At 45.5% G+C, this 25,373-nt stretch overlaps 2 protein-coding genes and 1 long non-coding RNA gene across 3 annotated transcripts in view; 1 reads left to right on the top strand and 2 right to left on the bottom strand.

The window, feature by feature from the left end:
- Positions 1-9,050: 9,050 nt before the first annotated feature.
- Positions 9,051-19,616, bottom strand: ahsg1 (alpha-2-HS-glycoprotein 1). Its single transcript, XM_052465134.1, has 7 exons — positions 19,377-19,616; positions 17,140-17,250; positions 13,558-13,642; positions 13,278-13,444; positions 11,328-11,444; positions 9,833-9,907; positions 9,051-9,712 (listed from the first exon to the last, which is right to left on the bottom strand). The coding sequence occupies exons 1-7, from the start codon at positions 19,584-19,586 to the stop codon at positions 9,269-9,271; spliced, it is 1,209 nt and encodes a 402-aa protein (XP_052321094.1). The 5' UTR covers positions 19,587-19,616; the 3' UTR covers positions 9,051-9,268.
- LOC127908073 (uncharacterized) lies at positions 13,649-15,916 on the top strand. The gene is made up of 3 exons (XR_008066157.1): positions 13,649-13,905; positions 14,094-14,217; positions 15,848-15,916. It is a non-coding gene; the product is annotated as an uncharacterized LOC127908073 (long non-coding RNA).
- Positions 19,617-21,135: 1,519 nt separating the features above from the next.
- si:ch211-262h13.5 (uncharacterized protein LOC571127 homolog) overlaps positions 21,136-25,373 on the bottom strand; it is a 7,343-nt gene continuing 3,105 nt past the window's right edge. The window contains 4 exon segments of the mRNA XM_052465126.1: positions 21,136-22,209; positions 22,211-22,589; positions 25,019-25,102; positions 25,303-25,373. The exon segment at positions 25,303-25,373 is cut by the window's right edge and continues 25 nt beyond it. Coding sequence (XP_052321086.1) covers positions 22,022-22,209; positions 22,211-22,589; positions 25,019-25,102; positions 25,303-25,373 — 722 coding nt within the window. The 3' untranslated portion in view covers positions 21,136-22,021.

The raw sequence follows: 25,373 nt of genomic DNA, 5'->3' as shown, positions 1-25,373 counted from the left end.
GGTGTGCTTGGACCATGTTAGTTTGTTGGTGATGTGGACACCAAAGGAACTTGAAGCTCTCAGCCTCTCAGCCTACAGCCCCGTCGATGAGAATTTGAGGCGTCTCCTTTTCCTGTAGTCTACAATCATCTCCTTTCCTTTGATCATGTTGAGGGAGAGGTTGTTGCTCTTGCACCACACTGTGAGGTCTCTGACCTCTTCCCTATAGGCTGTCTCATCGTTGTCGGTTACGTCATCAGCGAACTTAATGCTGGTGTTGGAGTCGTGCCTGGCCGTGCAGTCATGAGGGCCCTGTACAGGGCCTTTTGGGGGCCCTAAACAAGATTTGGTTGGGGGCACCCCCCCACCTCATGGGAAAAACATTTTAGTGCCCCTGTTTCATGACAACGGAGAGAAACATTTACATTTTCAAGTGAATTTCCTACAATTCCACACATTTTGCCACAGGGCGGAGAGACATTTTTTTTTGTTAATGTTATGAAAAATGTCATGCAATTTTCAGTTTTAAAGCTAATTTTCTGCAATTCTACACGATTTTGCCATGACTTATGCCATGTTAATGATATCTGAGTGAGAGTGTGTAGTCTACTATTCTAACTCTCAACAGGTTAATTGACCCCGACTGAGCAAGGCTCAGATCAACATGGCAGTGTCAACATAAGCTGCTATTGTTTCTAAACATTGTTCTGTATAAGGGTCTACATAAACTTTTCTATACCCCCATATCACACACTCACGAACTGAAAACATCACGTGTGTACAATTCATGGGTTAGAGAGAGGTCTCAAATATCACTTACATTTGGAAAAACTTGTCAATGATCAACTGGCTTTCTTGATGTCTATAGTATTCTCTCTGTTATGCAATCTGGTTTCCGCTCAGGTTATAGATGTGTCACTGCAACCTTTAAGGTCCTCAATGATGTCACCATTGCCCTTGACTCTAAGCAATGTTGTGCTGCTATTTTTTTCGGCCTGGCCAAAGCTTTTGATACGGTAGACCATTTCATTCTTGTGGGCCGGCTAAGGAGCATTGGTGTCTCTGAGGGGTCTTTGGCCTGGTTTGCTAACTACCCCTTTCAAAGAGTGCAGTGTATAAAGTCAGAAAATCTGCTGTCTCGGCCACTTCCTGTCACCAAGGGAGTACCCAATGGCTCAATCCTAGGCCCCAATCTCTTCTCAATTTACATCAACAACATAGCTCAGGCAGTAGGAAGCTCTCTCATCCATTTATATACAGATGATAGAGTCTTATACTCAGCTGGCCCCTCCCCGGATTTTGTGTTAAATGCTCTACAACAAAGCTTTCTTTGTGTCCAACAAGCTTTCTCTACCCTTAACCTTGTTCTGAACACCTCCAAAACAAAGGTCATGTGGTTTGGTTAAAAGAATGCCCCCTCTCCCCACAGGTGTTACTACTACCTCTGAGGGTTTAGAGCTTGAGGTAGTCATCTCATACAAGTACTTGGGTGTATGGCTAGAAGGTAGGTACCCTGTCCTTCTCTCAGCACATATCAAAGCTGCAGGTTAAAGTTAAACCTAGACTTGGCTTCCTCTATTGTAATCGCTCCTCTTTCACCCCAGCTGGCAAACTAACCCTGATTCAGATGACCATCCTACCCATGCTAGATTACAGAGACATAATTTATAGATCGTCAGGTAACGGTGCTCTCGAGCGGCTAGATGTTCTTTACCATTCGGCCATCAGATTTGCCACCAATGCTCCTTATAGGACACATCACTGCACTCTATACTCCTCTGTAAACTGGTCATCTCTGTATACCCGTCACAAGACCCACTGGTTGATGCTTATTTATAAAAACCCTCTTAGGCCTCACTCCCCCCTATCTGAGATATCTACTGCAGCCCTCATCCTTCACATACAACACACATTCTGCCAGTCACATTCTGTTAAAGGTCCCCAAAGCACACACATCCCTGGGTCGCTCGTCTTTTCAGTTCGCTGGAGCTAGTGACTGGAACGAGCTAAAACAAACACTCAAACTGACCAGTTTTATCTCAATCTCTTCATTCAAAGATTCAATCATGGACACTTACTGACAGTTGTGGCTGCTTTGTGTGATGTAATGTTGTCTCTACCTTCTTGCCCTTTGTGCTGTTGTCTGTGCCCAACAATGTTTGTACCATGTTTTGTGCTGCTACCATGTTGTATTGCTACAATGTTGTTGTCATGTTGTGTTGCTACCATGCTGTGTTGTTGTCTTAGATCTCTCTTAATGTAGTGTTGTGTTGTCTTTCTTGTTGTGATGTGTGTTTTGTCCTATATTTATACATAAAAAATAAAAGTTTAATCCCAGGCCCCTGTCCCCGCAGGAGGTCTTTTGGTAGGTCATCATTGTAAATAAGAATTTGTTCTTAACTGACTTGCCTAGTTAAATAAAGGTTAAATCAAATAAAAAATAACATTTGTATCCTCTGTAGCTTTAAGATCACAGCAAAGTTGGTTCCTGTTTCAGTCAGGTCTTTGGCCACGTTTGCGTGATTCAAACAAAAACATCCTAATGATTGGTTGACAAATAGTACCTCCCATAATGCAGGTGATTGCTGAATGGTGCTGTTGATGAGATGCAACTGCAGCGATTTGAAGGTGACATCAAAAACTGCGTGACCTTCGATCACATGATTTGTGTAAAGTTCATGCAGTCGACATGTAGTCGCAAAGTCTGTAATTGTTTTTTTTTTTATACCATAATGCAACACACTTTGAAAGGCGGTGACAATCGACAAAAGTGATCCTCTCGAACGTGCCCTGTGTCCTCTACCAGCAGGGGACATAATGGCTGTGTTCGTGGTGTAAAGTACTACTTAAGTCGTTTTGGGGTTATTTTACTTTACTATTTATATTTCTGACAACTTTTACTTCACTACATTCCTAAAGAAAATAATGTACTTTTTACTCCATACATTTTCCCTGACACCCAAAAGTACTCGTTACATTTTGAATGCTTAGCAGGACAGGAAAATGGTCTAATTCACACACTTATCAAGAGAACATCCCTGGTCATCCCTATTGCCTCTGATCTGGCAGATTCACTAAACAGAGAACATCCCTGGTCCTCCCTACTGCCTCTGATCTGGAGGACTGACTAAACAGAGAACATCCCTGGTCATCCCTACTGCCTCTGATCTGGAGGACTGACTAAACAGAGAACATCCCTGGTCATCCCTATTGCCTCTGATCTGGCAGATTCACTAAACAGAGAACATCCCTGGTCCTCCCTACTGCCTCTGATCTGGAGGACTCACTAAACAGAGAACATCCCTGGTCATCCCTACTGCCTCTGATCTGGTGGACTCACTAAACAGAACATCCCTGGTCGTCCCTACTGCCTCTGATCTGGTGGACTCACTAAACAGAAAACATCCCTGGTCGTCCCTACTGTCTCTGATCTGGTGGACTCACTAAACAGAGAACATCCCTGGTCATCCCTACTGCCTCTGATCTGGAGGACTCACTAAACAGAACATCCCTGGTCGTCCCTACTGTCTCTGATCTGGTGGACTCACTAAACACACATGGTTAGTTTGTCAATTATGTCTGAGTGTTGGAGTGTGTCCATGGCTATCTGTAAATAAAAAAGAAAATGTTGCCATCTGGTTTACTTAATATAAGGAATTTGAAATGATTTATACTTTTACATTTGATACTTAAGTATATTTTAGCAATTACATTTACTCTCGATACTTAAATATATTTACAACCAAATACTTTTAGACTTTTACTCAAGTAGTATTTTACTGGGTGACTTTCACTTAAGGTTTCTTTACTTTTACTACAGTATGACAATCGGGTACTTTTCCCACCATTGCATATACGAGAGGGTCAAACCCGCAATGTATCATGGGTAAATTGTGACTGATTGACTGATCTACAAATAATGAGTTGTTATTTATGATGCAAGGTGATTCGTAGATCACTCACTCGTTTTGATGCTCGCCAACATGGCCAGTTTTTATTCACGGCACTTTGATACAAAGTGATTTTCGTAGTAGATTAGAAGAGCTAACCCTAACCCTTTTCATAACCTTAACCTCGGTCCCAAACTGCTACGTTAATTCTCCTAACCTGCTAGGAAAAATTAACTTTGGTATCGAAGTTCCGTGAAGACTGTTTCCCCTTCCAACGGGAAAATAAGTGACAAAATGGATTGTAATGATGCAACCGACCACTTGGTGGAGCCAGAGACACGTTTAACAGAGAAGCCTCTGTTCTAGAACTGCCTAGTTTGTTGTGGTCTGACAAAATGTTGAGAAATTAATCAAATCAGCAATGCAAACATATTATCAGGCACTGTAAGCGTAATTAGTTTAAACACCAAAACTATGTTTCAAGTGAGAATTTGGCAGGTCTGAGATCCAAAAATAAAATAAATGATTGCCTAATTCACCCATATTTTATTTTTGCAAAAAAAAGTAGTGTGTAGTTCCAGTAGTTAGCTACACAGCTGCATGGCAACAAAAATGAACTAACTACTGACAAAAAATGACCAAGGTTTAAATTTAGTTCAACTACCACCAAGCTACTGCAGTCATGTACAACTAACTACATGTAGTTCACTACTCCTCAACACTGAAATGTCTTTCAATTGTTGAATAAAAACGTTTTTTTCAGAGGTTCTTTATCTTGCTATGCTGAAAGTGGATCCATCCATTGAAAACAAGAGGATTAACTGATATGTAACTATCTGGATAATTGCTTTGCATGCATCAACTCGATTGATTATAGAGATACGGGAGTGGCTTACCTTCTCCATGTCATGTTAGCATAGTGCTTACCTTCTCCATGTCATGTTAGCATAGTGCTTACCTTCTCCATGTCATGTTAGCATAGTGCTTACCTTCTCCATGTCATGTTAGCATAGTGCTTAACTTCTCCATGTCATGTTAGCATAGTGCTTACCTTCTCCATGTCATGTTAGCATAGTGCTTACCTTCTCCATGTCATGTTAGCATAGAGTGCTTACCTTCTCCATGTCATGTTAGCATAGTGCTTACCTTCTCCATGTCATGTTAGCATAGTGCTTACCTTCTCCATGTCATGTTAGCATAGTGCTTACCTTCTCCATGTCATGTTAGCATAGTGCTTACCTTCTCCATGTCATGTTAGCATAGTGCTTACCTTCTCCATGTCATGTTAGCATAGTGCTTAACTTCTCCATGTCATGTTAGCATAGTGCTTACCTTCTCCATGTCATGTTAGCATAGTGCTTACCTTCTCCATGTCATGTTAGCATAGTGCTTACCTTCTCCATGTCATGTTAGCATAGTGCTTAACTTCTCCATGTCATGTTAGCATAGTGCTTACCTTCTCCATGTCATGTTAGCATAGTGCTTACCTTCTCCATGTCATGTTAGCATAGTGCTTACCTTCTCCATGTCATGTTAGCATAGTGCTTACCTTCTCCATGTCATGTTAGCATAGTGCTTAACTTCTCCATGTCATGTTAGCATAGTGCTTAACTTCTCCATGTCATGTTAGCATAGTGCTTACCTTCTCCATGTCATGTTAGCATAGTGCTTACCTTCTCCATGTCATGTTAGCATAGTGCTTACCTTCTCCATGTCATGTTAGCATAGTGCTTACCTTCTCCATGTCATGTTAGCATAGTGCTTACCTTCTCCATGTCATGTTAGCATAGTGCTTAACTTCTCCATGTCATGTTAGCATAGAGCTTACCTTCTCCATGTCATGTTAGCATAGTGCTTAACTTCTCCATGTCATGTTAGCATAGTGCTTAACTTCTCCATGTCATGTTAGCATAGTGCTTAACTTCTCCATGTCATGTTAGCATAGTGCTTACCTTCTCCATGTCATGTTAGCATAGTGCTTACCTTCTCCATGTCATGTTAGCATAGTGCTTACCTTCTCCATGTCATGTTAGCATAGTGCTTACCTTCTCCATGTCATGTTAGCATAGTGCTTAACTTCTCCATGTCATGTTAGCATAGTGCTTAACTTCTCCATGTCATGTTAGCATAGTGCTTAACTTCTCCATGTCATGTTAGCATAGTGCTTAACTTCTCCATGTCATGTTAGCATAGTGCTTACCTTCTCCATGTCATGTTAGCATAGTGCTTACCTTCTCCATGTCATGTTAGCATAGTGCTTACCTTCTCCATGTCATGTTAGCATAGTGCTTACCTTCTCCATGTCATGTTAGCATAGTGCTTAACTTCTCCATGTCATGTTAGCATAGTGCTTAACTTCTCCATGTCATGTTAGCATAGTGCTTAACTTCTCCATGTCATGTTAGCATAGTGCTTAACTTCTCCATGTCATGTTAGCATAGTGCTTACCTTCTCCATGTCATGTTAGCATAGTGCTTACCTTCTCCATGTCATGTTAGCATAGTGCTTAACTTCTCCATGTCATGTTAGCATAGTGCTTACCTTCTCCATGTCATGTTAGCATAGTGCTTACCTTCTCCATGTCATGTTAGCATAGTGCTTACCTTCTCCATGTCATGTTAGCATAGTGCTTACCTTCTCCATGTCATGTTAGCATAGTGCTTACCTTCTCCATGTCATGTTAGCATAGTGCTTACCTTCTCCATGTCATGTTAGCATAGTGCTTAACTTCTCCATGTCATGTTAGCATAGTGCTTAACTTCTCCATGTCATGTTAGCATAGAGCTTACCTTCTCCATGTCATGTTAGCATAGTGCTTAACTTCTCCATGTCATGTTAGCATAGTGCTTAACTTCTCCATGTCATGTTAGCATAGTGCTTAACTTCTCCATGTCATGTTAGCATAGAGCTTACCTTCTCCATGTCATGTTAGCATAGTGCTTAACTTCTCCATGTCATGTTAGCATAGTGCTTAACTTCTCCATGTCATGTTAGCATAGTGCTTAACTTCTCCATGTCATGTTAGCATAGAGCTTACCTTCTCCATGTCATGTTATGTCATGTTAGCATAGAGCTTACCTTCTCCATGTCATGTTAGCATAGTGCTTACCTTCTCCATGTCATGTTAGCATAGTGCTTAACTTCTCCATGTCATGTTAGCATAGTGCTTAACTTCTCCATGTCATGTTAGCATAGTGCTTAACTTCTCCATGTCATGTTAGCATAGAGCTTACCTTCTCCATGTCATGTTAGCATAGTGCTTACCTTCTCCATGTCATGTTAGCATAGTGCTTAACTTCTCCATGTCATGTTAGCATAGTGCTTAACTTCTCCATGTCATGTTAGCATAGTGCTTAACTTCTCCATGTCATGTTAGCATAGTGCTTAACTTCTCCATGTCATGTTAGCATAGTGCTTAACTTCTCCATGTCATGTTAGCATAGTGCTTAACTTCTCCATGTCATGTTAGCATAGTGCTTAACTTCTCCATGTCATGTTAGCATAGTGCTTAACTTCTCCATGTCATGTTAGCATAGTGCTTAACTTCTCCATGTCATGTTAGCATAGTGCTTAACTTCTCCATGTCATGTTAGCATAGTGCTTAACTTCTCCATGTCATGTTAGCATAGTGCTTACCTTCTCCATGTCATGTTAGCATAGTGCTTACCTTCTCCATGTCATGTTAGCATAGTGCTTAACTTCTCCATGTCATGTTAGCATAGTGCTTAACTTCTCCATGTCATGTTAGCATAGTGCTTAACTTCTCCATGTCATGTTAGCATAGTGCTTAACTTCTCCATGTCATGTTAGCATAGTGCTTAACTTCTCCATGTCATGTTAGCATAGTGCTTAACTTCTCCATGTCATGTTAGCATAGTGCTTAACTTCTCCATGTCATGTTAGCATAGTGCTTACCTTCTCCATGTCATGTTAGCATAGTGCTTACCTTCTCCATGTCATGTTAGCATAGTGCTTACCTTCTCCATGTCATGTTAGCATAGTGCTTACCCCCCCGAACAAGGCCGTGTGCCGTGTGTCATTGTACTGAGCCGTTACATTCAATCCTCTGGTAGTCTCTATGGGGGTGCCACAGGGTTCAATCCTCTGGCCGACTCTATGGGGGTGCCACAGGGTTCAATCCTCTGGCCGACTCTATGGGGGTGCCACAGGGTTCAACCCTCTGGCCGACTCTATGGGGGTGCCACAGGGTTCAATCCTCTGGCCGACTCTATGGGGGTGCCACAGGGTTCAATCCTCTGGCCGACTCTATGGGGGTGCCACAGGGTTCAATCCTCTGGCCGACTCTATGGGGGTGCCACAGGGTTCAATCCTCTGGCCGACTCTATGGGGGTGCCACAGGGTTCAATCCTCTGGCCGACTCTATGGGGGTGCCACAGGGTTCAATCCTCTGGCCGACTCTATGGGGGTGCCACAGGGTTCAATCCTCTGGCAGTCTCTATGGGGGTGCCACAGGGTTCAATCCCCTGGCCGACTCTATGGGGGTGCCACAGGGTTCAATCCTCTGGCCGACTCTATGGGGGTGCCACAGGGTTCAATCCTCTGGCCGACTCTATGGGGGTGCCACAGGGTTCAATCCTCTGGCCGACTCTATGGGGGTGCCACAGGGTTCAATCCTCTGGCCGACTCTATGGGGGTGCCACAGGGTTCAATCCTCTGGCCGACTCTATGGGGGTGCCACAGGGTTCAATCCTCTGGCCGACTCTATGGGGGTGCCACATCTGCTCTCTGAGCAGCTAACCGATCACTGCAGCTGTACATAGTCTATCGGTAAATAGCCCACCCATTTTTACCTACCTCATCCCCATACTGTTTTTATTTATTTACTTTTCTGCTCTTTTGCACACCAATATCTCCACCTGTACATGACCATCTGATCATTTATCACTCCAGTGTTAATCTGCAAAATTGTAATTATTCGCCTACCTCCTCATGCCTTTTGCACACAATGTATATAGACTCTTTTTTTCTACTGTGTTATTGACTTGTTAATTGTTTACTCCATGTGTAACTCTGTGTTGTCTGTTCACACTGCTATGCTTTATCTTGGCCAGGTCGCAGTTGCAAATGAGAACTTGTTCTCAACTAGCCTACCTGGTTAAATAAAGGTGAAATAAAAAATAAAAAAATAAAAAAACAGTATCATCAAGTACAGTACATTAGTATCATTAAGTAGTTTATTCATTTAAAAAGATCTGATTTTAACAGAGAGATGAAGTGGAAGCCTGAAAAGACAATAGATCATTTAATGTGCAGTACAGTACACAGTTACTGTACTTATTATTGACATTATTTCAACCATGATGGCAAAACTACTTCTGAATATGTGGCAACATGATTTCAGCCATCCATCATTTAGAAGTGTAATCGCAATGCTGAGATTATGCCTTGACATGTGGGGGAGGAGCCTCGCCCAGAACGTGTGTCGGGTGGGGTGGTAGAGAGTGCCCTGGGGGTGGCCCGTGGCCATGGGGACGAGGGTGTGGGTGGGGGTGGGGGTGATGAGGGGGTGGGAAGGGGCAAAGAGGGTGGATAGAGGGGGGGATTTTCACAAAGCCGTGACAGTGGGGGAAGGGGAACTCTCCATGGGGACCAGGGGGTGGGTTATGGGGACCAGGGGGTGGGTTATGGGGACCAGGGGGTGGACCTTGGTCGCCTGGAGGTGGGCCACCAGGGCGTCCTGGGAAGCCTGGTAGTGGGCCTGGTTTGCCTGGCTTGTGTACCCAGGGAGGGAGGTGATGTTTGATGCCAGGATGGATGTGGTGTCCGGAGCGGTGTGGTGGGTGTCCACACTCCCTTCCAGGGGTACGGGGAGAACTGGCGTTCTGCCATGGAAACAACAAAAGGAAACATGTTTGAATTGACAGACTTTCGAGGAGGCCTGGCACCATATTTTGTAATTATATATTTTCGGGATGTATTTATGTGTGTTAAAAGTGGCTTACAAGAGCTTCATAGATCTCACAGTTGACATCCACCTGGCCATTCCCCAGCAGTGTGGATTTACAGAGCCCATGGCGCTAGAGAGAGAGACAGCAGACACAGACCAAGGTCAGAGACAGAGGCCAGAGACCCGAGTCCGGAGACCGGAGACAGAGACCAAAGTCAGGGACAGAGACCAAAGTCAGAGACAGAGACCGAGACAGAGACCAAAGTCAAGGACAGAGACCAAAGTCAGAGACAGAGACCGAGACAGAGACCAAAGTCAGAGACAGAGACCGGAGACAGAGACCAAAGTCAGGGACAGAGACCAAAGTCAGAGACAGAGACCGAGACAGAGACCAAAGTCAGAGACAGAGACCGGAGACAGAGACCAAAGTCAGGGACAGAGACCAAAGTCAGAGACAGAGACCGAGACAGAGACCAAAGTCAGGGACAGAGACCAAAGTCAGAGACAGAGACCGAGACAGAGACCAAAGTCAGGGACAGAGACCAAAGTCAGGGACAGAGACCAAAGTCAGGGACAGAGACCAAAGTCAGAGACAGAGACCAAAGTCAGAGACAGAGACCGAGACAGAGACCAAAGTCAGAGACAGAGACCGAGACAGAGACCAAAGTCAGGGACAGAGACCAAAGTCAGGGACAGAGACCAAAGACAGAGACCGAGACAGAGACCAAAGTCAGAGACAGAGACTGGAACAGAGACAGACAGAGACAGAGACAGGAGACAGAGTTAGAGACAGGAGACAGAGACCGGAGACCGGAGACGAAGAAAGGAGACGGGAGACAGAGACAGGAGACAGAGACCAAAGTCAGAGACAGGAGACAGAGACCGGAGACCAGAGACCGGAGACAGAGACTGACAGAGACAGGAGACAGATACCGGAGACCAGAGACAGAGACCGGAGACCGGAGACCGGAGACCGGAGACCGAGACAGACAGAGACAGAGACTGGAGACTGGAGACTGGAGACAGGAGACAGGAGACAGGAGACAGAGAACGGAGACAGAGACAGACAGAGACTGGAGACAGGAGACCGGAGACAAAGAAAGGAGACGGGAGACAGGAGACAGGAGACCGGAGACAAAGAAAGGAGACGGGAGACAGGAGACAGGAGACAGAGACCAAAGTCAGAGACCGGAGACAGGAGACAGAGACCGGAGACCAGAGACCGGAGACAGAGACTGACAGAGACAGGAGACCAGAGACAGAGACCGGAGACCGAGACAGACAGAGACAGAGACTGGAGACAGGAGACAGAGAACGGAGACAGAGACAGACAGAGACTGGAGACAGGAGACAGGAGACAGAGAACGGAGACAGAGACAGACAGAGACTGGAGACAGGAGACCGGAGACAAAGAAAGGAGACGGGAGACAGGAGACAGGAGACGGGAGACAGGAGACCGGAGACAAAGAAAGGAGACAGGAGACCAGAGTATGGCGATGGTAATACGTGAGGAGTGAGTATGATGAGGAGGAGGTAGCTAGTTGCCTTACAGCTTCATGGGGGCACAGTGGCTTGCAGGCCTGTGTATCTATCCTGCTCTTGGCATTACACTCAGTCTCCACGATGGCCAACTCAGCGTAGTAGTTCATTCCAGTCATCATCATGTACTAGGAAAGGGAGAGAGACATGACTCACAGATGTAGGATCTTCATTTGATCACTTTATTGCAGGAGAATTTGAAATTTGTAATTTCCACTTTGAAATTTCAGACTTAATTTTCCTACAACAATGTCCATTCATTATAATCTACATAATAATTAACATTTTCTGTTGCTGCAGGATTACTTTGCTGCTGTAGCAAACTGGCTCAAATTAGGATCCTACACCTGTACAGGTTTAGACAGACAGGGGAGACCTACTTCATTTCCCAAACAAACACTCCAAATAGCATGTTCCACTATTGGCAGTGGTGGGAACACTCCAAATAGCATGTTACACTGTTGGCAGTGATGGGAACACTCCAAATAGCATGTTCCACTGTCGGCAGTGGTGGGAACACTCCAAATAGCATGTTACACTGTTGACAGTGGTGGGAACACTCCAAATAGCATGTTCCACTGTCGGCAGTGGTGGGAACACTCAAATAGCATGTTACACTGTTGACAGTGGTGGGTTGCATGTTCCAGTCGGCAGTGGTGGGAACACTCCAAATAGCATGTTACACTGTTGACAGTGGTGGGAACACTCAAATAGCATGTTACACTGTTGGACAGTGGGGGAACACTCCAAATAGCATGTTACACTGTTGGCAGTGGTGGGAACACTCCAAATAGCATGTTACACTGTTGACAGTGGTGGGAACACTCAAATAGCATGTTACACTGTCGGCAGTGGTGGGAACACTCCAAATAGCATGTTACACTGTTGGCAGTGGTGGGAACACTCAAATAGCATGTTACACTGTCGGCAGTGGTGGGAACACTCCAAATAGCATGTTACACTGTGGCAGTGGTGGGAACACTCAAATAGCATGTTACAGTGGTGGGAACACTCCAAATAGCATGTTACACTGTCGGCAGTGGTGGGAACACTCCAAATAGCATGTTACACTGTCGGCAGTGGTGGGAACACTCCAAATAGCATGTTACACTGTTGGCAGTGGTGGGAACACTCCAAATAGCATGTTACACTGTCGGCAGTGGTGGGAACACTCCAAATAGCATGTTACACTGTCGGCAGTGGTGGGAACACTCCAAATAGCATGTTACACTGTCGGCAGTGGTGGGAACACTCCAAATAGCATGTTCCACTGTTGGCAGTGGTGGGAACACTCCAAATAGCATGTTACACTGTCGGCAGTGGTGGGAACACTCCAAATAGCATGTTCCACTGTTGGCAGTGGTGGGAACACTCCAAATAGCATGTTACACTGTTGACAGTGGTGGGAACACTCCAAATAGCATGTTACACTGTCGACAGTGGGGGAACACTCCAAATAGCATGTTACACTGTTGACAGTGGTGGGAACACTCCAAATAGCATGTTACACTGTCGGCAGTGGTGGGAACACTCAAATAGCATGCATGTTACACTGTTACACTGTTGACAGTGTGGGGGCAAATAGCATGTTACACTGTTGGCAGTGGTGGGAACACTCCAAATAGCATGTTACACTGTCGGCAGTGGTGGGAACACTCCAAATAGCATGTTACACTGTCGGCAGTGGTGGGAACACTCCAAATAGCATGTTACACTGTCGGCAGTGGTGGGAACACTCCAAATAGCATGTTACACTGTCGGCAGTGGTGGGAACACTCCAAATAGCATGTTACACTGTCGGCAGTGGTGGGATTCCTTGAACACTCTAAGCAGTGTGTTGCACCATTTCAGACTTATCCCTGAACCAGTGACCAGTTTTGACTAGACATAGGACAACAAACGTGTTTTTGGATTGTGTACCCAGAGAAGTACAGAGAGAGAATCCTAATACATCACCCTACCCCAGATGTTATCCTCCCCACTTCCATCAGTTTGAAGTAGGAGGTGTAGTTGTGGTCCATGTTGAACTGCCTGAGGCCTGCCTTCACACTCTCTAGGCCCTCGGGGCTATGAAGGGGCAGCAGAATGGGGCAGTCCGGGCACATTCTGACCATCTTCTCAGCAGAAACTTTATCAAATCAAATTAAACTTGATTTAAAAAATGCACACAACCAAGAAAGGACACATGTACTGTGTGTTTTGGTGGCGTGTGCTGCAGTAGACGCGGGTAACGTTAGATACCTGGTTCAGTGTTGCAGGAGTGTTCAGAGACCTCTGCCATGCCTTCTGTGATGCTCAGCGTCACATTGCAGTGGGCATTCACTTGCTGCATGAGGGAAACACAACATACATTAGTCATCAATGTGTACAGGTGTCTCTCTCTCTACAGGACTGGTACTACAGGTGTCTCTCTCTCTACAGGACTGGCACTACAGGTCTCTCTCTCTCTACAAGACTGGCACTACAGGTATCTCTCTCTACAGGACTGGTACTACAGGTGTCTCTCTCTCTACAGGACTGGCACTACAGGTCTCTCTCTCTACAAGACTGGTACTACAGGTCTCTCTCTCTACAGGACTGGCACTACAGGTCTCTCTCTCTCTACAAGACTGGTACTACAGGTCTCTCTCTCTACAAGACTGGTACTACAGGTCTCTCTCTCTCTACAGGACTGGCACTACAGGTCTCTCTCTCTCTACAAGACTGGTACTACAGGTCTCTCTCTCTACAAGACTGGTACTACAGGTCTCTCTCTCTCTACAGGACTGGTACTACAGGTGTCTCTCTCTCTACAGGACTGGTACTACAGGTGTCTCTCTCTACAGGACTGGTACTACAGGTGTCTCTCTCTCTACAGGACTGGTACTACAGGTGTCTCTCTCTACAGGACTGGCACTACAGGTCTCTCTCTCTACAAGACTGGCACTACAGGTCTCTCTCTCTACAGGACTGGCACTACAGGTCTCTCTCTCTACAAGACTGGCACTACAGGACACTACAGGTGTCTCTCTCTCTACAGGACTGGTACTACAGGTGTCTCTCTCTCTACAAGACTGGCACTACAGGTCTCTCTCTCTACAAGACTGGCACTACAGGTCTCTCTCTCTCTACAAGACTGGCACTACAGGACAGGTCTCTCTCTCTACAGGACTGGCACTACAGGTGTCTCTCTACAAGACTGGCACTACAGGTGTCTCTCTCTACAAGACTGGCACTACAGGTCTCTCTCTCTACAAGACTGGCACTACAGGTGTCTCTCTCTACAGGACTGGCACTACAGGTGTCTCTCTCTCTACAAGACTGGCACTACAGGTGTCTCTCTCTCTACAAGACTGGCACTACAGGTGTCTCTCTCTCTACAAGACTGGCACTACAGGTGTCTCTCTACAGGACTGGCACTACAGGTGTCTCTCTCTCTACAAGACTGGCACTACAGGTCTCTCTCTCTACAGGACTGGCACTACAGGTGTCTCTCTCTCTACAAGACTGGCACTACAGGTCTCTCTCTCTACAGGACTGGCACTACAGGTCTCTCTCTCTACAGGACTGGCACTACAGGTGTCTCTCTCTCTACAAGACTGGCACTACAGGTCTCTCTCTCTACAGGACTGGCACTACAGGTGTCTCTCTCTACAAGACTGGCACTACAGGTCTCTCTCTCTACAAGACTGGCACTACAGGTGTCTCTCTCTACAGGACTGGCACTACAGGTGTCTCTCTCTCTACAAGACTGGCACTACAGGTCTCTCTCTCTACAGGACTGGCACTACAGGTCTCTCTCTCTACAGGACTGGCACTACAGGTGTCTCTCGCTACAGGACTGGCACTACAGGTGTCTCTCTCTCTACAGGACTGGCAGTATCACTACAGGTATCTCTCTCTACAGGACTGGTACTACAGGTGTCTCTCTCTCTACAGGACTGGTACTACAGGTGTCTCTCTCTCTACAAGACTGGCACTACAGGTCTCTCTCTCTACAGGACTGGCACTACAGGTCTCTCTCTCTCTACAGGACTGGCATGTATCACTACAGGTGTCTCTCTCTCTACAGGACTGGCATGTATCACTACAGGTCTCTCTCTCTCTACAAGATTGGCACTACAGGTCTCTCTCTCTACAGGACTGGCACTACAGGTCTCTCTCTCTACAGGACTGACACTACAGGTGTCTCTCTCTGTACAAGACTGGTACTACAGGTCTCTCTCTCTACAGGACTGGCACTACAGGTCTCTCTCTCTCTACAGGACTGGCACTACAGGTGTCTCTCTCTCTACAGGACTGGCATGTATCACTACAGGTGTCTCTCTACAGGACTGGCATGTATCACTACAGGTGTCTCTCTCTCTACAGGACTGGCATGTATCACTACAGGTGTCTCTCTCTCTACAAGACTGGCACTACAGGTGTCTCTCTCTCTACAGGACTGGCACTACAGGTGTCTCTCTCTCTACAGGACTGGTACTACAGGTGTCTCTCTCTCTACAGGACTGGTACTACAGGTGTCTCTCTCTCTACAGGACTGGCACTACAGGTGTCTCTCTCTACAGGACTGGCACTACAGGTGTCTCTCTCTACAGGACTGGCACTACAGGTGTCTCTCTCTCTACAGGACTGGCACTACAGGTGTCTCTCTCTCTACAGGACTGGCACTACAGGTGTCTCTCTCTACAGGACTGGCACTACAGGTGTCTCTCTCTCTACAAGACTGGCACTACAGGTGTCTCTCTCTCTACAGGACTGGCACTACAGGTGTCTCTCTCTCTACAGGACTGGCACTACAGGTGTCTCTCTCTCTACAGGACTGGCACTACAGGTGTCTCTCTACAGGACTGGCACTACAGGTGTCTCTCTACAGGACTGGCACTACAGGTGTCTCTCTCTCTACAGGACTGGCACTACAGGTCTCTCTCTCTACAAGACTGGCACTACAGGTGTCTCTCTCTCTACAAGACTGGCACTACAGGTGTCTCTCTACAGGACTGGCACTACAGGTGTCTCTCTCTCTACAGGACTGGCACTACAGGTGTCTCTCTCTCTACAAGACTGGCACTACAGGTGTCTCTCTACAAGACTGGCACTACAGGTGTCTCTCTCTCTACAAGACTGGCACTACAGGTGTCTCTCTACAGGACTGGCACTACAGGTGTCTCTCTCTCTACAGGACTGGCACTACAGGTGTCTCTCTCTCTACAGGACTGGCACTACAGGTGTCTCTCTACAGGACTGGCACTACAGGTGTCTCTCTACAGGACTGGCACTACAGGTGTCTCCTACAGGACTGGCACTACAGGTGTCTCTCTCTACAGGACTGGCATGTATCACTACAGGTGTCTCTCTACAGGACTGGCACTACAGGTGTCTCTCTACAGGACTGGCACTACAGGTGTCACTCTCTCTACAGGACTGGCATGTATCACTACAGGTGTCTCTCTACAGGACTGGCACTACAGGTGTCTCTCTCTCAACAGGACTGGCATGTATCACTACAGGTGTCTCTCTACAGGACTGGCACTACAGGTGTCTCTCTACAGGACTGGCACTACAGGTGTCAATCTCTCTACAGGACTGGCATGTATCACTACAGGTGTCTCTCTCTCAACAGGACTGGCATGTATCACTACAGGTGTCTCTCTACAGGACTGGCACTACAGGTGTCACTCTCTCTACAGGACTGGCATGTATCACTACAGGTGTCTCTCTCTCAACAGGACTGGCATGTATCACTACAGGTGTCTCTCTACAGGACTGGCACTACAGGTGTCACTCTCTCTACAGGACTGGCATGTATCACTACAGGTGTCTCTCTCTTGTGGAGTGGCTTACCGTCTCATAATCTTGCCGGATGTCACACTCTTCAAAAGATTTTGGGTTGATGATGTGACAGGTTGTTTCCTGGAGGTCAAGCTCCAGGTGCAATTTACAGTCAGATTGACCCTGAGATGGAGAGGAGAGATAGAGAGCGTAGAGGAGAGATGGAGAGAAGAGATAGAGAGGGTAGAGGAGAGATAGAGAGATGGAGAGGAGAGATAGAGAGGGTAGAGGAGAAATGGAGAGGAGAGATGGAGAGGAGAGAGGGTAGAGGAGAGATGGAGAGGAGAGATGGAGAGGAGAGATGGAGAGGAGAGAGGGTAGAGGAGAGATGGAGAGAAGAGATAGAGAGGGTAGAGGAGAGATGGAGAGGAGAGATAGAGAGGGTAGAGGAGAGATGGAGAGGAGAGATGGAGAGGGTAGAGGAGAGATGGAGAGGAGAGATAGAGAGGGTAGAGGAGAGATGGAGAGGAGAGATAGAGAGGGTAGAGGAGAGATGGAGAGGAGAGATGGAGAGGAGAGAGGGTAGAGGAGAGATGGAGAGGAGAGATGGAGAGGAGAGATGGAGAGGAGAGAGGGTAGAGGAGAGATGGAGAGAGGGTAGAGGAGAGATGGAGAGAGGGTAGAGGAGAGATGGAGAGGAGAGAGGGTAGAGGAGAGATGGAGAGGAGCGAGGGTAGAGGAGAGATGGAGAGGATAGAGGAGAGATAGAGAGGAGAGAGGGTAGAGGAGAGATGGAGAGGAGAGAGGGTAGAGGAGAGATGGAGAGGAGAGATGAAGAGGAGAGATGGAGAGGAGAGAGGGTAGAGGAGAGATGGAGAGGAGAGATGGAGAGGGAGAGATGGAGAGGAGAGATGGAGAGAGGAGAGGAGAGATGGAGAGGAGAGATGGAGAGGGTAGAGGAGAGATGGAGAGGAGAGATGGAGAGGAGAGATGGAGAGGAGAGGAGAGATGGAGAGGGTAGAGGAGAGATAGAGAGGGTAGAGGAGAGATGGAGAGGAGAGGTGGATAGAAGAGAGGGTAGAGGAGAGATGGAGAGAGAGAGAGGGTAGATGAGAGATGGAGAGGAGAGAGGGTAGGGTAGATGAGAGATGGAGAGGAGAGATGGAGAGGAGAGATGGAGAGGAGAGATGGAGAGGAGAGATGGAGAGGAGAGAGGGTAGAGGAGAGATGGAGATATTTATTTTATCTTGTGTCCTTTAATTATTTGTACATTGTGTATATATATATATATATATGACATTTGTAATGTCTTTACTGTTTTGAAACTGTTGTATGTGTAATGTTTACTGTTAATTTGTGTTGTTTTCACTTTATATATTCACTTTGTATGCTGTCAACCCCTTTACAGCCCCCTCACCCCTGACCCCTAAACCCCTTTACAGCCCCCTGTTAATCCCTGACCCCTACACCCCTTTACAGCCCCCCTGTCAACCCCTGACCCCTACACCCCTTTACAGCCTCCCATCAACTCCTAACCCCTTTACAGCCCCCTATCAACCCCTGACCCCTACACCCCTTTACAGCCCCCGTGTCAACCCCTGACCCCTACACCCCTTTACAGCCCCCTGTCAACCCCTGACCCCTAAACCCCTTTACAGCCCCCCATCAACCCCTGACCCCTACACCCCTTTTACAGCCCCCATCAATCCCTGACCCCTACACCCCTTTACAGCCCCCCGCCCCTGTCAACCCCTGACCCCTACACCCCTTTACAGCCCCCCTGTCAACCCCTGACCCCTACACCCCTTTACAGCCCCCCCATCAACCCCTGACCCCTAACCCCTTTACAGCCCCCCCATCAACCCCTGACCCCTACACCCCTTTACAGCCCCCCTGTTAATCCCTGACCCCTACACCCCTTCACAGCCCCCTGTCAACCCCTGACCCCTACACCCCTTTACAGCCCCCTGTCAACCCTGACCCCTACACCCCTTTACAGCCCCCTGTCAACCCCTGACCCCTACACCCCTTTACAGCCTCCCCCCATCACTCCCTGACCACTACACCCCTTTACAGCCCCCCATCAACTCCTAACCCCTTTACAGCCCCCTATCAACCCCTGACCCCTACACCCCTTTACAGCCCCCCTGTCAACCCTGACCCCTACACCCCTTTACAGCCCCCTGTCAACCCCTGACCCCTACACCCCTTTACAGCCCCCCATCACCCCTGACCCCTACACCCCTTTACAGCCCCCCTGTCAACCCTGACCCCTACACCCCTTTAAAGCCCCCTCCACCTGCACCCACCTTCTCCACTGTGCTGAAGGTTATGTTACTGAGCTGGAACTTGTATCCATGGAAATGTTTGTTGTTGATGCTGAGCATGGCCAACCTCGCCCCTGGTTCTTTGTCCTTCTCATCGCAGCTCCAGTGGCGTCCACTGGTGTCCCGCGTTGGCACACTGGCACAGTTCAGTGCCCACACTGTGAGGACAGAGAGAATAACCAGTCCCCTCATAGTCTCACACGTTGAATAAAGGGGCACGGCAGCCTGGGGCACTTATTTATACAAACTACGGCCTGTAGGGTTAACTGGAGGGAGATAACAAGAGGCTCAGACTGCTTTCTGCACGCTGCCAAAGTCAATGTAAACAGAGGACAACAGGTTTCTGGGCAAGTTTGTGTCATTGACAGTGTTGCGAAATTGATCTCTCAAAATGCTGGGAATGTGTTTTGTTTTACATATTTAATTTGCTCAATATGTCACTTTTGTCATTTTTCGTCAAAATGCTAATGTGTTTTTTTATTTTTATTAAGGGTTTAAAGATGGTTGTATATTAGAAAAATCAACAACAATGTGAACTTTGTACTCTAGGCTTTTGTGTGTGTGTGTGAGCTTTGTAGTGACCGAATAGAGGGTGAGCCATCTATCCTACGGTTAGAATGAATGTTATACAATAGTATATATAACAGTATATTTGTGTCTCTGACTGATGTGGTGGTGGTGAGCCTGAGAGAGTTCATCCAGGAGACATAAATTATTAACTTGAGAGAAAACGACATGTGGGTCCACGGTGGGGGCATCTGAAATCATTGGATCACTTCAACCCTCCAATCACCACAGCGATAAACTAATCTCTCTGCTACCCGTCCAGTAGTTATTTGCTGAGATGTGCTTTGATCTTTGATCTTTCAACGTTCTGTGTGACACAGAGGACTGTGTCCGGAGTGTCACTGACAGGAATCAATAAAATACAACAGAGAATGTCAAAATGTGCCCCTCTGGTTGGGGGAGGGGGGTCTGTGTGTGTGTGTTGGTCACATACACATATTTAGCAGATGTTATTGCGGGTGTAGCGAATTGCTTGTGTGTGTGTGTGTGTACATTTTACTTTTGAATATGGAGACATATAAGGTTGTGCGGTTCAGAGCTGCAGGGCTTCAAAACCTTATTTATGCTTTTCCTGCTGGCTTTTCTTCTCACTCTCAAAGACGATATCTTCATCTGATTTGCATTCCCTAGATAAAAGAGACAGAAGCTTTTCTGATTGTCTTCTATGGGACTCTTTCTCAAAGGTTCTCTTTCTCTTTCTATTCACTCTAAAGGGAATAGATGCCATTTGGGGAGGACACATTATCAAAAGTGTTTGTGTGAAATGAAGCTTCTGAAACCCAGGCTTCATCTAAGCAGAGATGTTGTAAATTGTCTTAATATGTTGTAAACGGTCTGCTAAATATATTTTAGATTTCTATGAGGTTCCCCCTCTCCTGTTCCTCCCGTAGATTCCACACTGACTTCACTGAGCCTGATGGAGCAGTGATTTAGGAAGCTCTGAACCAGGGATTCAGACAGATTCAGAAAGCTCGGACTGGGGATGTAATCGAGGAAAAAGCACTGCCTGTTTGGGTGAATATATATATATATACAGTGGGGAGAACAAATATTTGATTTTGCAGGTTTTCCTACTTACAAACCATGCAGAGGTCTGTCATTTTTATCATAGGTTCACTTCAACTGTGAGAGATGGAATCTAAAACAAAAATCCAGAAAATCACATTGTATGATATTTAAGTAATTAACTTGCATTTTATTGCATGACATAAGTATTTGATACATCAGAAAAGCAGAACTTAATATTTGGTACAGAAACATTTGTTTGCAATTACAGAGATCATACGTTTCCTGTAGTTCTTGACCAGGTTTGCACACACTGCAGCAGGGATTTTGGCCCAGTCCTCCATACAGACCATCTCCAGATCCTTCAGGTTTCGGGGCTGTCGCTGGGCAATACGGACTTTCAGCTCCCTCCTAAGATTTTCTATTGGGTTCAGGTCTGGAGACTGGCTAGGCCACTCCAGGACCTTGAGATGCTTCTTACGGAGCCACTCCTTAGTTGCCCTGGCTGTGTGTTTCGGGTCGTTGTCATGCTGGAAGAACCAGCCGTGATCCATCTTCAATGCTCTTACTGAGGGAAGGAGTTTGTTGGCCAAGATCTCGCGATACATGACCCCATCCATCCTCCCCTCAATCCCTAAAGAATGATGTTTCCACCTCCATACTTCACGGTTGGGATGGTGTCTTTGGGGTTGTACTCATCCTTCTTCTTCCTCCAAACATGGCAAGTGGAGTTTAGACCAAAAAGCTCTATTTTTCTATCTATCTATTTTTTTTTATCTAACTTTAACTTTAATTTATACCGGTCTCCTAACTTTAAAGTCTACAATTTATACCAGTCTCCTAACTTTAAAATCTACAATTTATACCAGTCTCCTAACTTTAAAGTCTACAAATTACACCAGTCTCCTAACTTTAAAGTCTACAAATTACACCAGTCTCCTAACTTTAAAGTCTACAATTTATACCAGTCCCCTAACTTTAACTCTACAATTTATACCAGTCTCCTAACTTTAAAGTTAGTTCCCCTACTGAATGAGGCTCTATCCCAGTCTGGGTCACACAGTGGTGTAGCGAGAAGGACCAGGGCAGGAGCGGAAGGGAGAGGGTGAGCTGGGGAACTCAGCCAGAAAGACAGGGGTGTGAGGGGGCTTGGCTGTCACCAGGGCCTGCCTCCGTCTGCGCAGGGGCCGGTAGCGGAAGTTGAAGGGTGGTCTAGCCACACCTGCACCCAGCTCCTCGGAGGAAGAGTCTGGAACCCCTGGAGAGACTGGAGTCTCCTGAGACTCCAAAGACTCGCTGGAAGACGAACGGTTGGGGTTGGGGATAGGTGGGTTGGGGTTGGGGACAGGGGGTTGGGGTTGGGGATAGGTGGGTTGGGGTTGGGGACAGGGGGGGTGGGGTTGGGGATAGGGGGGTTGGGGTCGGGGATAGGGGGTTGGGAAAGATGCGTGTAGGGTCAACAAGGATACTGGGGTCAAAGGGTTGTGGTTGGGGCTCCTCCAGAAGAGGAGGGGGTGCTGTGGGGTAGGAGGGGATGATAATGGGGACATTGGGAACAAAGATGGGTATTTCAGGCATCATTGGGGGTCGAGGAGGGGTCAGGTCATGGAAAACATCAATGCCCTAGAGAAGAAGGTCAAATACAATAAAACAATGCAACACAGTTCAATACAAGAATACAAATAACAATACAACACAACAACACAACAATACAGCACAACAACACAACAATACAACACAACAACACAACAACAATACAACACAACAACACAACAACACAACAATACAACACAACAACACAACAACACAACAACACAACAACACAACAATACAACAACACAACAACACAACAACACAACAATACAACACAACAACACAACAATACAACACAACAACACAACACAACAACACAACAACACAACAATACAACACAACAACACAACAATACAGCACAACAATAAAACACAATACAGCACAACAACACAACCATATAACACAACAAAACGCAGCACAACACAGTACAATACAACACAACAATACAACACAACAATACAGCACAACACAGTTCAATACAAGAATACAAATAACAATACAGCACAACAACACAACAACACAACAACACAACAATACAGCACAACAACACAACAACACAACAATACAACACAGTACAACACAACAATACAACACAACAATAAAACACAATACAACACAACAACACAACCATACAACACAACACAACACAACACAACACAGTACAATACAACACAACAATACAACACAACAACACAACAATACAATAATACAACACAGTACAACACAACAATACAACACAACAATACAACACAACAATACAACAACACAACCATATAACACAACAATACAACAACACAACAATACAACACAACAATACAACACAATACAATACAACACAACAATAAAACACAACACAACAACACAACACAGTACAACACAACAATACACAACAATACAACACAACAATAAAACACAATACAACACAACAATACAACAACACAACACAGTACAACACAACAATACAACACAATACAATACAACACAACAATACAACACAATACAATACAACACAACAATAAAACACAACACAACAACACAACACAGTACAACACAACAATACACAACAATACAACACAACAGTACAACACAACAATACAACACAACAATACAACACAGTACAACACAACACAGTACAACACAACAATACAACAACACAACACAGTACAACACAACAACACAACACAGTACAACACAACAATACACAACAATACAACACAACAACACAACACAACAATACAACACAACAATACAACACACTACAATACAACACAACAATACAATACAACAATACAACACAACAACACAACACAACAACACAACACAGTACAATACAACACAACAATACAACACAATACAACACAACACAACAATACAACACAACAATACAACACACTACAATACAACACAACAATACAACACAACAATACAACACAACAATACAACACAATACAATACAACACAACAATACAACACAATACAATACAACACAACAATACAACACAATACAATACAACACAACAATACAACACAACAATACAACACAACAATACAACACAATACAATACAACACAACAATACAACACAATACAACACAACAATAAAACACAACAATACAACACAACAATACAACACAACAATACAACACAACAATACAACAATACAACACAATACAATACAACACAACAATACAACACAACAATACAACACAATACAATACAACACAACAATACAACACAGTACAATACAACACAACAATACAACACAGTACAATACAACAATACAACACAGTACAATACAACACAACAATACAACACAGTACAATACAACAATACAACACAGTACAATACAACACAACAATACAACACAGTACAAGACAACAATACAACAACACAACACAGTACAATACAACACAATACAATACAACAATACAACACAATACAATACAACACAACAATACAACACAGTACAATACAACAATACAACACAAGACAACAATACAACACAGTACAATACAACACAGTACAATACAACACAGTACAACACAAGACAACAATACAACACAGTACAATACAACACAGTACAATACAACACAGTACAGTACAACACAACAATAAAACACAATACAACACAACAACACAACAATACAACACAGTACAACACAACAATACAACACAACAATACAACACTGTACAATGCAACACAATAAAACTCCCATCAGCCCAAAATTGGAAAGGATTGTATAATATAGGATTCATCATGAGTCCAGTCAAACCCAGATTTAACTAAGATGTAGAGCAGTTCAGGTTCGGACACCGTTTGTCTCTGCTCTCATTGAGTTGTCTGCAGTTGTTTACGGTTCTTGTGAAAGGTGCTCTTTCTCATTCCCAGAACTGAACAGATAAGCAAAAAGCCCAAAAGCTCAAACAAACAAAGATACTGTAGAGGCGTATTGACAATACCTGTGGATGGAATATTTCACAAGAGACATCCACGTCTGGTTGGCCGATAGGTCCATACACCGCCCCCTTACAAAACCCAGCTGGCTGCAAGGGAAAAGGTGCAACTCGGTGTTAGCAGGGAGCAACTGAATTTAAAATGTTATATACTGAGGCGAAAAAACAACACAATGGTTTGCAGTGGTATTGGACATTCTATTCCATCTCATCGATTCCACCCCCCCCCTCCACTTTTGGCATGGCAACTGTGATATAATATGTTGCCATGGGTTCTGAAACATACGTACGTCTCCGCTGTTGTCTGTTGGCACACACATGCCCACGTAGCCCTCGCGACACTCCTGCACAGTGTACTCCA

The sequence above is a fragment of the Oncorhynchus keta genome, chromosome 1 (assembly GCF_023373465.1).
Source record: "Oncorhynchus keta strain PuntledgeMale-10-30-2019 chromosome 1, Oket_V2, whole genome shotgun sequence".
NCBI classification, from domain to species: domain Eukaryota; kingdom Metazoa; phylum Chordata; class Actinopteri; order Salmoniformes; family Salmonidae; genus Oncorhynchus; species Oncorhynchus keta.
Note: the sequence above shows the minus strand (reverse complement) of the source record. Positions and strands in the feature narration are given on the sequence as shown.